Source organism: Polyodon spathula, chromosome 11, assembly GCF_017654505.1.
Source record: "Polyodon spathula isolate WHYD16114869_AA chromosome 11, ASM1765450v1, whole genome shotgun sequence".
NCBI lineage: Eukaryota > Metazoa > Chordata > Actinopteri > Acipenseriformes > Polyodontidae > Polyodon > Polyodon spathula.
This window is the reverse complement of record NC_054544.1, coordinates 21,546,382-21,561,135: the sequence shown is the minus strand read 5'-3', so window position 1 is coordinate 21,561,135 and position 14,754 is coordinate 21,546,382. Positions and strand designations below refer to the sequence as shown.

Genomic DNA, 14,754 nt, shown 5'->3' with positions numbered 1-14,754 from the left:
AATATTGAACAGGCCACTACCACAGTGCTCTAAAATAGATTTTGTTTTCTTCTGAAGAGGCGGTAATGAGTGTCCAGCAGGTTTTCTGTACATTGGTTTCGCCATGCTTTAGTTTGAGGATACAATAATACTCACCTAAAAATGTTACTTAAGGTATTTACTTCAATAAATGTATTTTATTTTTAATGACACCCTACCTGTAGAAATATTCATGTTGTGATATAAAATAAGTATAACACAGCTGGTTTCAGTCTGTTGGTATTAACTGTCCTTATTTTTTTATTTTATTTATTTCATATTTTTGTTTGTCTGTTTGAAATTTATAATAAACTCTTTTGCTATTTTAATAAAGACTTATTTTATTTAAATAATTAATTAATTAAATAAATAAATAAATACAAGTCTTGGCTTACAACATGTCTTTGTAAAGTAAAACGTATGAGAAGCTCAGTCAAGTAGACAAGCTTTTCATTTTACCTTAGAATTCTGATTGAGTGTTTTAAAGTTAAGAATGATGTCCTTTCCATACAGCTTGTACATTTTACTGTCTGCAAAACAGGAGTGGAAGTAGTCTTTCCAAGATCCTTTCACTGGTCTGGGCCTACAAGTTTAAAGTTAGCATTCCATATTAACCTCAGCCCAAACTCCACCATGGCGATGGTACAAACATGCAACGCAGTTGGTTACTTACACTGGACGGCCCGGTGGCTGGCAATCCTAATGTGATGTTGGGTAGAGAAGGCGACGTGTACAGAGACAGCTGTGTCATCGATCCTTCCCGATTCACCATCCTGCGAGCCAAGGTGGGCTGAGACAGGATAAGACAAAATGAAAAACAGTGAGACAAAGGAAGATGGTGCAGTGGAGGCTGAACTTTGTGCTATGATTCTGTAACTCTGACAATCTCTTAATCTCTGAAGCCAGCAGCGCTAGCCAGTGCTATTGTCCGTAACAATGCAGGGACACTCACAAATTAAAATCTAAATAAATTCAAAATGAAAGTACAATAGCTTCAAATGTAATTTTGTTCATTTTTATTCCTACTGTCCCATTACATTTTAATGAGGTTTGCAATGTTATAAGGTCTAGTGATCTGCCACTACTGGAGCTGGCTCCTACTTCTATAAAGACACTAGATGATCTTGCCTTTATGCACATACAATGTGTCAATAGCTGGCAACTACAACTGAAACACAGCTTTAACACTGACTTACCAAAAATAATGACTACTTACAATGACTGCAAAGATCATACAAGGTAAGGGAAAAAGTATAAAAAAAAAAAAAAAAAAAAAAAATGTAATTTGAAGCTACTTCTTAAATGAAATGTAAAGATGTACGTTTAGTCAATCTACTTTGATATTAAGTAGAACTAAAAAATGTCCTTGGCAAGTCTAAAGGCAATTGGATGAGCGGATTCCCTAAGTGTATGTACACATGTCTAAGTGTGACATACATACTGTATATACAGTAGCTCCAGAAACTCTCAATAACTAAAGAATGTTTTTTGCAAATGTAATCACAATTGGACATGTGTGTAACCCCATAGCATCACATATATACTTAGGAGCCCTTATCTCTCAATGTCTCCATATTTTTTGGACACTTTTTTGGACATATTACTGGCAAACCTTTAACAGATTATCTGAATCCCATTTCTGCACGCCATATAAAATAACCTCTGCTTGTTTTATTCCATCACCACCACTCATGGCCAGTTTGATAAAGAGGTTCAAGAGGTCAAGATTGTTTAGCTGGCACACTGTGTCACAACAGAGCTTGAAGGCTGTTTGCCTTCAAGCTGTACTGGACAGGCTGTGCAGAGTAGAGGTCCGTACCTCGGCTAGGCTGTTGCTAACAGATCCTGCAATCCCATTCTCTGTAGTGATGTTGTTCGAGCTGTTATTTGGAGAACTTGGTCCAGATCCAGGGGCACTGCTGCATGCCGATTCTAACAACAACAAAAAAGGAACAAAAAAACGCAAATGCATTCCTCTGGTGCAACATGAAACAAACTGGTGGGGTTTTGTTCATAGAAGTGTTGTAGGAAGAGTTTGAACACATTTAACCTTTAACATTATTTTGTTCAAAAAGGATAGACTCTACTCTTATGGATGGATAATATTCATTCTGTATGTGTTTATCATGAATAAAACTGTCTGAGGTGTTTGCTTATAGTAATATACATGCTAGCAACTTTTTAGGACTCTCTGAAAATTAAATACATGCCTGAAGATGTATTGTGGCCCGTTCCTGTAGGAGCTGGGTCATACTGAAGATGTATTGTGGCCCGTTCCTGTAGGAGCTGGGTCATACTGAAGATGTATTGTGGCCCGTTCCTGTAGGAGCTGGGTCATACTGAAGATGTATTGTGGCCCGTTCCTGTAGGAGCTGGGTCATACTGAAGATGTATTGTGGCCCGTTCCTGCAGGAGCTGGGTCATAATGAAGATGTATTGTGGCCCGTTCCTGCAGGAGCTGGGTCATACTGAAGATGTATTGTGGCCCGTTCCCGTAGGAGCTGGGTCATACTGATTGTGGCTACGAATGTAGCGTTAATGTTCATCCCACAGTTGCTCAATTTGATTGAGTTCCTGGAAGAGGACTACAGGCTCTAAAGAGTTCTTGAAAACTGTAGTGGGGTGAAACTAAAGTTGAAAGACAAATATAAAACATTGTTTCATTGTGATATTTCCTCTCATGATTATCACTTTGTGAAGTGTTCACATTGTGACTGCATCTATTTTTTTCCACTGCAACCATACACCTTTATCTTGTATTCCTCCAGGATAGTGAATTCTAGGGTTTATCTAAGGAGATAACCTTCAGCTCCTCGGATTAATAAAGAAATCTTTGAGTAAATGCGTCAATAGCTTGTCAAGGAATTCCCATTATGATGGTTTACCTGCAACATCAATTGGCCGCTTTTTTGCAGCTGTGACGGGGCAGTCTTTCCTCCGTAACAAAGGGCTGCTCCTTCTCTCTGTTACCTTCTGCTTTAGTCGAGAACGCAGCTTCAGGTTAGGTTCAGACGCTGCAAGACAAGAAAAGAGAACACATCAGAAAAAAAGCCACACTGCTCTATCAATACTGCTAAGGTCTAAGACTTGAACTCGTTCTAGAAGTCACCATTGCAGAAGGCATGTGCCGACAGTTTCCAAGCAATTCCCTTAAAGATGTTTTTTCCTTTTGAAAGTTTTAAACAACAGGTTCTTTTTTGACAAGCGTGGTGAAGAAGTACTGTATATCATTTTCACTTTAGAATAATAACATTTGAAATTAGCATTATTGATTTTGAATATTAAAGAGTTTAGCCAAAATATTTTTCCTTTGTAGAAAACATGCTCAAAATGCTGCCTGTACAGTAAAAATAGACTTTAACTTCCACAACTGAAGCATGGGGGGCAGTATCTCTTTGTTAATAAGTTTGAATGCTTTGTATAAATATTTACACTTCCCCACCGCCACAGGGAAATAGAAAAAAGGCATGTAAGCAATGAGCTTGCATGATTAAAAAACAAAATGCCTTTATAATACTGGGAAAAAAAAAAAAAAAAAAAAAAAAAAATTATATACTGTATACTGTCACTCTTGCCCTACTCTGTAGACCCACCCTTGCCATTCTATTACTGTGTGTGATTAAGTGCAGATACCAGCCATAACGCTGTCTTAATTAGTACTGTCCAGACAGTGATGGCCATACAGTTTCATATACTGTACTTAACAGTTGCTCAGTATTGTGGTTATACCAATAACCTATTCACAGCAAGCATTGTACAACATGTTATTTAGCACTGTATTTTCACTAATAGGGCCAACTAAATAGCTACTTGCAGCAAAAGCCACAAACCACTAAAGCTAAGTTAGGGTTTTCCACTAAGCAACTGTCTTAAATGTGCACTAAGAGAGGATGTATTGTTTGTTTTACATATGGGAAATATTTCATATAGAATATGTACATAGAAGGTACTGTGCCAAAAAATGTATCACAGCATTAACTTTTTATTAGAATAAAATACTGTCTCTCAGTGTAAATAGAAAATAAATGTAAATGATAATCTGTATCACTTAGCACTGCTAGTTACCAGTAATCTAAAACTATTCATCTGTTCATTAGGAAACTATTATCAATGCCTACCTCAAAATGAAAAAAAAAATTAGACTTCAATTATTCTTAAATTTCGTGCTGTATGAATTCCAGAAAGTTTGAGGCTTCATGCTCATATCACAAAATAAATACCAAAAAGACTGTAAAACATATGGATTCGTTTTTAGGTAATGAAGGCAAGTAATTTTCTACCAAAAAATGAACTGAAATGGAAAATCACCCAAATTAGCTTTTTGCTTATTTTTAAAAACTTCAAAAATCACAAGAGTCTGCTAAGTGCTGTTTTACACTCTGTCTGGCAGGAACGGTAATTAAAAATGTACAGCTCTTATCCTCAACCAATTCCTTTCTGCACTCCTGCATAATAAATGATGGTGATGATTAAAATCACTCTCTTGCTATTAAAATATTATTTTGGCAGAGATAGAAAACTCATGCAATATCATAATTAATTACAGGCCAGCATTAAACACAGGTGCACAGATGCTGACTCCCTCTTTAATCCTGTGCAAGACACCCAGCTGTAAAGATAGGATTGGAAAAAGACAAGCCACACCTGAGCTGGCATTTAACCTTCACATGCCACCGGTACAGGCACACACCAACATCACCACAGCTTCCTTCAGGCAGTTTAGGACATTTTATTTATTTTTTTACTATATGACTTTTAGTGCTCATTAAGACGGCACTAGGGTTGTTGCAGTCTGTGTTACGCAACAGAACCGCACAGTGCTGTACTGTGTAAAATAAACTATGAACACAAACTCGAAAAGCCATACAAGACTCCTCAAGCAAAGCCATCTCAAGTCACATTGGGCTGCTTTTTTTTTTTTTTTTTTTTTTAAATCAGGGATGTATTGCACATTTAAACACAACAACACAACAGTTTTGACTCATTTGGACTGTTTTTTTAAAACCCAGTAACACACTTCACGTTCAATAAAAAAGCCACATTGTGCAGCTCAAGAATCTTGGGTTAAACTGTTGTTTGAAAACTGAGAATAAACTTCTAACAATCTCTAAAACAGTTGAAAAATAACCTGTGAATTGCTAGCTTGATTTCATTAAATCATAAAGCACCTTACCAAAAATATGGTTATCTGGACTGAAAGGCTTTCTGTAGTGGCACCCATTAGTTTCAAATTTTGATGCTGTTCTTTGCAGCATGGCCACCTGTCCATTGAGGCCCACATCTCATACAGGCCTCTAAAACAGATTATAGTTCTTGCTAACTAATTTCAACTTTTCACCGCAAGCAAGAGCAGTAGTGCTCAAATTAAGATATACGTACTCCCAAATTATGTTAGTCATAAGTTAAAAAATAATAGGTGAATGCTAGAATGCTAGAATGCCAAATTCAGCAGTAATGCACAAAACCGAGAAACAAACAACTTAAGAAAGCTTAAGAGACCTTCTACTACGATACCTGGATGCGTGACACTAATTTTCTAAAGTCAGTAGGTGTTTTTTCTCCTTTAAAACAATGAGTTAATTCAAAGACTAGAGTAAAATAAGCATGACGATCATGAAGTTTAACTACTTTACATTTAATTATTTTTTTATTGTATATTTTGGAATGTACAAGTTACATATGTATTCCAGAATTTATAAGCAGTTATTTTTGCTTGTTTTACAGGCAATACCTTGATTAATATGTACCCTGCTTCTTAAAATATGAAACAGATCCATCATCAGTGGAATTGTTCAGCAGCCTATCTCTTTAAAAAGGCACTTTGAAGTGAAAGACATTTTTTAAAGACTGACAGCTCCAACAGTCTCATGTCTGATCATGTTAGACAAGCCATTTCTGCACTAGTCGTGGTTGGGAGTAATAAGAATCAAAGATACAAACCACGAACCACACGAAACAGAAAGCTTCCATGTGAAGTGAAAAACAGACTAATATCTACAAGGTAATTTAATGTGTCCTGTATTGATGTTGAGTATTACAGTAAATGCAATACATTTTTATTAATTATTTTGCCTCCACTTTTCTACCTAGTTTGAACCTCCATTCCTGCAGTAGAGAAAAACGCTTCCTTTAACCCACTAACCCTAATCAACGGATGTTAGGAAGCTACTTGACATTGTTTTGAGATCAACCAGCTTCTAGGAACTGGACGTGTACTGGTGGGAAATATGACATTTTTTATGTTACTATTACTGCAGTAAGAGGTTGTCCCAAACAACATAAGAAAATGTAAGAAGGAGAGGCCATTCGGCTTATCGATGCTTGCATGATTCCTAGCCATGCAGCTGATGATAGATCTCAGAACTTGTCAAGTTGGCTCATAAAAGAATCACAGCGATCCAGCCTCAACAACATGACTAGGTAACCGATCCAAACCCTCATCACTCTCTGTGTAAAGAAGTGTCTCTTTCCCTCTGTCCTAAGTATATCAACATAATTATCACAGTAGTCCTGTGGTCCTGGTTTCTATGTTTCACTTAAAGTACTGGTTAACATGTCCAAACTGGGTTAAATCTCAGGACGCAAAACAGAAATTGAAACAAGTTTTTTTTTTCGTTTTTTTTTTTTCTGTTGCTTACATCTTACTGGCTGGTATTTTATTAATGGTCTTATAAGGTAGCAACCTAGCTACATATGTTATAGAAAAAAAAAGAATTAATTAAAAAAAAAGTTAAAAACTATATGGGGCACACACCTTTTACAGTCTCACAAAGTCTGCAGTTTTTAATCAACACCATTATTATTCAAAAAGGCTTATTAAAACAGCTTTTAAAAACTTCTAAAAAAAAAAAAAAAAAAAAAAAAAAAAAAAGGAAGCTCTTAAGCTAATGAGTCCTCTTTTGCGATGCTTAACATGATTTGAATTTCATTTGAAAAGCCCGGTGCAACTTTAAACAAACAAAAATCCATATAAATTGAATGTGAAATTGATGCAAATGTGCTGTTTACTGCGAGGGCCAATTAATGATGGCTATGTGTAAATTACAGATGAGATCTCTTCACTGTTCTAAGAGCTATAGATTAGCTTATATTTCAAGGGAAGGGTTTATCAGCCGGTGCACTTCAAACAAAATGCAAAATAATAAAATGAAGCGTTGCAGCTCACTTGCTTTTATCTTTAAGCTTTGTATGTTAATAAGCACACAATACCTTTCAGATAGTGGCCTGAGCCCTTTCATTCTTGTGTTACCAGCATGTTAACCTTGAGCTTTTCAAAAACAAAGAAATCTAACTCACTTACAAAGTAATAACAGCTGTGTTAGAAAATACTGCCAGTTCTTTTTCTTCTGTGTTTTTAAAATGTCCTTCCTACAATTTCCGTACGACTGCGAAAAGCCTGACATCACAACAAGAACAGTGAGTGGTAGGATGAACTTCAAAAATATATATTAATCTCTTTAACACAGACTACAGTAAAATGCATGTGTTTGGCAGAAGCATGTGTTCTGCATTATTCTTTCATAAAGAAGCTGGTCAAAAATATCAGTAATTTATAGATTTGTATGCTTTACTTTTATAAATACAACAATGTTTAAACATTGTTTAAATAGCATTGTAAACATCCTTTAAGCAGCGACTAGACACAATTCTGGGATTAACTGGCTACAAAGAAACCAGACTAGTGGTGATAAGTTGGATAGCGTCCTCTCGTTCAAAAATGTTTATTCGTTCAAGTCTGAATCTTAGACGGCTTCTGAAATACAAACAGAATGGTCAAAAGAATCATAGAACACAATTGCCAATATAACCCAAAGCGTCTGGGGCATACAACTCCACTAATGTTTTCCCACCACAGGTGCAGGATGTGGTTCAAGCCTAATGGTACTGACCCAAAGCACAAAGATTATGACTAATATTTACTCACAGCAAGTCACACATTGCATTAACTGGGGTATATGTAACTATACTCAATACTGTTAGAAAGCCATTCAAAATTATGCTTTTAAATGGCTTTACTTCCCTTACCCTTGCTTCAACCTAACTCTAACCCTATTAGCTGTTGTGAGCATGAAACAGATAATTACAGGCCATCAACTTGATAATTATTCTCTTAATTACTGTTATTTGTTATTCACCGACAACAAATGTTATGATTAATACCAGAGTTAGAAACTCAGGAAAAATATGCTCTGTTTCAGTTTGAATAATTATACTGTTGCTACAGTTATTATCGAAAGGACTGTCCCTCTCTCATGTGGATTTGTTAAATTACTTATAAATGAGCAATCTCATCCAGTAAAGGCACTTCTACCATGGAGTGTGGGGGAGTCATACTGTTAGGAGCTTCCCGGTTTGCCAATCTTGGCTGGGGACCCACAAGCAGCAAAGTATTGGCTCCCATGGGTTGGCAAATCGTTTGGGCATTGCTGACCACCAATCTTGACTCCACTTATGAAGTTCTATTGCTCTGTGGTTACCACAACAACACAGCCAAATGGTTGAATTACTTCATTTTTTTTTGTTTACCAACACATTGTTTTGTGATGTTTTCATGCACACACAAATGCTGGTAAACAAAAAAATAAAATAAAAACATGTTGTTGGTGGAATCCCCACCCCCACTCCCTCAATCTCAAAGAGAATAAAATACTGATCTCAATAGTTGGCACAAAGACACCACTGTTGGAAGCCTTTGAGTCTCTCGCCAAAGCTGGCATTGAATAGTCAACTCTCTCAACTTCCCAGCAGCGAATCCCACTGACCACTTGGAGCCCAACCTTCCCTTGAGCAGGGCGGTCACACTGGGTCCAGCTGTGGCTCCATTCATTCGGATGTCTCTGTGGGAATGGAAGAACAATTATCCCATAGTAAGAGGGTCTGGGGCGAATGGGATAGGTCAACAGCAGGAAGTGTGTGTGTGTAGGCGGCACACAAAGATCACTACTGGAAATGGCTGGTCTGCGTGCCCCAAGCAAGGCGCAATGAAAGAAATGATACAGCAAGTGTATAACTCCCACCTCCTACTCCACTGTTATTGGGGCTTCAGTACAAGAACATTCCAGTACAGTATGTGTCTTTACACTCTTGCCTGTGTTCCCACTAAAAATGTTTGAGATTATACCTTCCATTTGGACAATGCATTTGTTGAGGATAGTCAGGTTTACTTAAACACAAAAGGCTAGGCTTTCACAGAAATATATGGAGACACTAAACTATTTTAATCACAGAAAGTAAAGATATTAAAACATAATTATAAAATAATGAGGCAGCCAATGGTTAACCTATATTAAAATATTTGAAGGTAACATTCATATCACCTCTACCAAGGCTTACAAAGCTGTCATAATAATGCAAGTTGACAAGACTCATAATGAAAAGGACATGACTGCATTTAACATATAATCAAAAGCATGTCACGCCCATTTGAAGTAATTACGAAGGTTCCCATTTCAAATAATCCGTCCTTGCAAAATTATACATTTATTATAACCTTCTTTTAAGCCCACTGTATCACCTCAGTACCTACAGTATTGACGCTTTTCTGGAGCTCTCAAAGGATTTTGAATGTTAATTTACACTGCAACAACTAAACAAACACAGATTTGCAATTACAACTAATTGTCTATTTAGATAAGCAATGTTCTGTGTGTTTGTGGCTCAGGAATAAATACCAGTAATAGCATTTAAGACTAAATATACTGGCGTAAAAAAACCAATGAGACACACTCAGTGTTTCATTATGTCTCTTAACACAATCCTACAGAATGCAAAAGACAAATGCTTGCATTTTATTAATTTTTTTTTTTACCAACTCTGCGCTGACTCGGGAGCGGCGAAGACGAACACATGCTATCCTCCAAAGCGTGTGCCGTCAGCCGACTGCTTCTTTTCACTCTACAGGTCCGCCATGCAGCCAGCCCAGAGCTACTGCGTCAGAGGACAACGCAGCTCTAGGCAACTTACAGGAAAGCCTGCAGGTGCCCGGCCAGACTACAGAGGTTGCTGGTGCACAGTGAGCCGAGGACACCTTGGCCGATCTAAGCCCATCTACAAACTGACATGCCTGGAAGTTTCGGCAGAAAGATTTGTTTTAAGTTAATATATACCATATAATGGGAAACGTTGCTGGTAATAAATTTGGCCGATTATACATTGGAGGATTTTTTTCACAGCAAAAAAAGTCAGAGTTTTGCATTTATACTTTTAATTCCAAAATGATTTAAATATATGTTTACTTAATTAAATATGTCTGCTAAAACAGTATGTCATTTACTGTGACATGTTATAGACTCTACAATGTAACTGCAAGCAACCTGGAGAACAACAAAGAAGGCCTCTAATCAGTTAAAGTATTTATCGCTCTTATATGGCCCTTAATTTTAAGAACCAGTAAACTTTTATTATAAGCATTTGCTACCTCTCAGGTTTTAAACTATGTTTCACAACATAACACAGTGAAATGATCACTGTACTGCCATGCAGTAATTGTAGGGCAGTACTGCCAGGTGAAATCTTTTAACAATAAAGCCAAAACGAAAATGCTTTTATTTGCTTCGAAATCATTTCAAACTGGTTAATAGACCAGAAAGCACTGGCAAAATCAGCTCAGTTTTATATGGTGCAAAACGTTTTTGACATTTTGGTTCTGGACATTGCGATACCTGCACAATGCCTGCATTAATAGTTGTATCTACAATGTATCAACAATAACAACCATGTTGTTACGACTTTCAACATGTCTGACGCAAACAATTTTGGCTGTTACTTAATTGAACCCTTGTAAAAAAAAAAAAAAAAAATTACACATAAATACTGAACAAGAACCGTCCTATTACAGTAGCAGGCACAGTTTACAGTGCCTCTGGGCTTCTGATCACATCAGATCAATTCCAGATTTTCTTTAAATCCATTGATGGAAATGTCCAGTTTAATTGTAATGCTTTCAAGCATGCTGGCTTCATCACTGCCATTCTCATATGCACTTTGATATCTGACACATTATTCCTCTTGTCCAGCGCTTCTTTAACCTGTTCTGCATACCAGTCTGCCAGTGGGCGGGAGGGAACTCTCTGATTGGTGGCGATCCTATCAAAAAAGCCAGTAAAGCCCAAATAAAGTATCCGCAGGTTAAGCTGTGTGCTGTCCTTAAAAATAAATAAAGAAATAAATAAATAAAATTAAAAAAAAAAACCCTGAACCTTCTAACACTCCCCCAGGATACAGTCTATGCACACGTAGGGTGGCGCACTCCCCAGTTTGAGAACCACTGGACTAGGGCACGGGACCTTGTAAGAGCCAGGACAGAAAGTTTAATAACATTGTTTAGTAGGATTTCAATGCTACAGGGATTAGACGAAATATCTATAGCACAAACATTTGTGATCTGCAACTCAGCACAAACTGGATTCGAACCAGTTAGTTCTCGATTGCATGACTCACCTTGGTCTAGCTGTACCACTATTGCCAAGTCAGGACAACTCAGTGCAGAACTTACTTAACTACATTTCCTTCAAAAGTAGCCCCTTCATTGTGTTATTGAAAGATTTTAAACAGCTGCACTGAAATAGACCTGCGACTACAATACTCTTATCAATACTGTCAGCTGTGAAAATCAGATTGCAAAGTAATTGTTCCAAGCTTTGGACAAGCTCCACTACACAGCTTACTGCTGAGGGGTGGAAAGCTGCACAAACTGACAGCCCAATTCTGAAATGATTTATTACAAACTTATCTTTCCAAATGAGTTGAAGGTGAATCTGAATGTAAATCCTGACCTTCAGTACAGCCCAGCTTTAAATACGCTTGTACTTGCTAACACACCATTTTAATTCCCACGATTTGGACACAAGGCAATTAAAGGACAGTTTTCTTTTTTAAGACACACTTTTGGTACCAGTTGTCACCTTTACCTAGCCCGGCTGCAAATGGGTACATGATGTACAGCAGGAGCTAGAAGTCAATGTATTATCTCGTACCAAGGTCAAAGAAGAAATCAACTCACTGCACATAACACATCTAAAAGGGTTTGCATTGCAGGTTACCCTTCGAAAAATATACGATAGCAAAAGAATAACAAAGTACAATGAAGCATACTGAAAGCATGGTACAGCACAGGTAAGCATTGTGATATATAGTAAAGCCTACTGAGAAATAAGAAAAGCATGGTAAAACTACAAACATACCAGTAAACATTTATAAGGGTAATGGGGACTTGTACAGTATGAAAATACATGTTCTGACAATGCCTATAATAGTTTCATCATATGCACATTTACAATTTTAAAGTAATTTATAGAGATGGATTCACTGAAATGAATGCTTCTCCTCTTTTAAAAGCTTACCACAGTAAATCTGACCAGTAATTTTGAAGTGTTCCCAAGGTTATACTATGAATTTACCATAGTTTACCATGTTTTTTTGTAATATGTTTTACCATACCTCTCTTGGATTTACAATGCTTAGCTCTGCTTTATTACACTTTTACAAGCTTTCACTACAGTAAACTTTTATAAGAGTCCTCACGATAAAGACTGGCTGACAGCTGCTGATGTGTTAGCATGTGTCCTAACAGGGCTCCAGCCCATCAAAAGAAGGCTTGCCAACATTTTAGGGGTGAAGTTCAGCCCGGTAAGCTAACATTATTGGCTAACCAATCCTATATAGATCAAACCCATCTTTTACTAAATCTTCCTCCACGTGGCCTTGGTTGAATTCTGACTTGTTTGTGATTGCACCCGAATTGCTGGTCCAGAAGTACTACATCTATCAGAGCTTTGCCTCAATCTGGGAAAGGTGGATAAAGAGCTATACCAAGGCAACAGCAACAAGTGAATGGGAAGGTGTTTAGGATTTTACTTGACAGGCTATGGAAATGTGATAACAGGTAACGTCTCAGTCCATCTCTCTGATATGCAGCTTAGCAGTTGTGAGAACATTTTAGAAATTTATGATTTTTTCTAATCTAAAAACTTTAAAGATCCCAAGGTATGACTTTTATGTTCTGAAAGCCTGGCTTTAACATTAGAACTGCAGAGATTTCGGACTACATACAACCGCCACACCCACAAAATGTGTGTCTCCATTTTAAAAGTGGCTTTGACGTGAAAATGAAAAACACACAATCGGATACAATTTAATATTTTTATTTATGAACATCATACATAACATTTTCAGAGCAGAAACACTGTATTTAAGTACTTACTGATGGTAACTGAATATAGATGTGTGTGTGTGTGTGTGTGTGTGCGCTTAGCTACCAATGTGATGGATGTGCCTGGTTTTTATCACAGATTTCAGTAAAACTACACCCTGATTAGTAAACAATACAGCCCCATAGACAAGGGTATGTTATTCTGTATTTCAAAATGAACGAATAGGACTTCAAGTTACAAAAACATTTAAGTGAGTCATTAAAAAAAATAAAAAATAAACAGGACTCAATTTGCTGGCTCTGAAGGCACAGGGAAGGAGGAGGGGCTAGAGTTCAGCCAATTAATGTTCATGGAAAACTGCTGTTAAACTAATTTAAATAAAATACAATTAAAACTAAAAATGCTATGTGAAGTACTTAAAAAATAGATGGTGAGTAAGTAGATTCAAGAAAATGCACAGAGTCCTTTTCTTCAATCAGTTGCCAGGTTTATTGAAATATGCAGGGAGTCTGGTCCCAGGTACAGGACATACAGAACTCAAAATTACAATGCTTGCGTGACATTAAATACCCTTCTGTATAGATGGTCCACCTCCCCTTTCTCTGACATTAACCAATGGTCAAGGTAATTTAATTTATTGTGTGAGTGTTAATGTGTGTGTGTCTGTGTGTGTGGTCTAGTGTGACAACCTCTGAACTCAGTGCACTCTTCACACTCCTGGAGACAAAAGGTCCATACATCTGCCTTTTGTTATCTCCTTGCGACCCCCTTTGATGCCAGTGGGATTATCTCTTTTGATTTCTCTGAAGTCTAGCGCCTGTTCCCTTCTAGTCCACAGCATTGTTATCTCGTTAGCTTGCAGTCATTGTTGGGCAGTTTGTAGACGCATCGTCTCTATCAGTGGTTAGCAGTACATGCAACTTGAACCAAACAGTCTGCTATCTGCAATATTAGTCTCTTTTCAGAAAAGAACACCAGTATAGCTCTGCTAGTCCACATGCGTAGCAAACCCCTAATCAATTCTCAATCCATGTTTTCCAACACTATGTAAAATTATTTCAAAATCCAGACCAATAAGTGGCCAAATGAGTCCAAAAACAGGTTATGCTTTTGAAAACAAAACAAGGGTTTTATGCTTTTAGAAAACAAAATCAGAAAGCAATTCAACAAAAGTATTTCTTCATGCAAAAGAAATACTTGCAGAAGTACAGAGAGAAAACAGACGAGGCATTTTGCATAAAAAGTATTTAAAATTTACAAATACAGGCATCTTTGAAAAAAATCTGGTATCATGCAGAACTATGTGAATATTGAATAACACATTAAATATGTGTGTTTTTTCTTTTAAAATTTCATGTATTTAACTCAAATGTTATGGTTTAACACTTGAGCTGGATGACATTTAAAATGCTATGTGTGTCTTGTACAGTATCGAATCCAGCCAAAATAAGCACATTGTTTTGAAGTGAATACTTCCAAAAACTAAATATGATTAAAGTAGAAAGGTGACATTTCTATCATGCAGTTGAAAATGACTTTTAGCAAAATGCTTACATGTTAGTGTTTAGTGCAGTCATCTGTTCAT

The 14,754-nt window shown here is 37.0% G+C and overlaps 1 protein-coding gene across 8 annotated transcripts in view; it reads right to left on the bottom strand.

The window, feature by feature from the left end:
• Positions 1 to 14,754, bottom strand: part of LOC121322676 (histone deacetylase 4-like) — a 243,626-nt gene that overhangs the window by 53,451 nt on the left and 175,421 nt on the right. For all 8 annotated transcript variants that reach the window (XM_041262877.1, XM_041262871.1, XM_041262870.1 and 5 more), the window contains 3 exons: positions 2,904 to 3,032; positions 1,838 to 1,950; positions 692 to 808 (listed from right to left, as the gene is read on the bottom strand). In XM_041262877.1, coding sequence (XP_041118811.1) covers positions 692 to 808; positions 1,838 to 1,950; positions 2,904 to 3,032 — 359 coding nt within the window. The remainder of the gene's footprint in view (positions 1 to 691; positions 809 to 1,837; positions 1,951 to 2,903; positions 3,033 to 14,754) is intronic.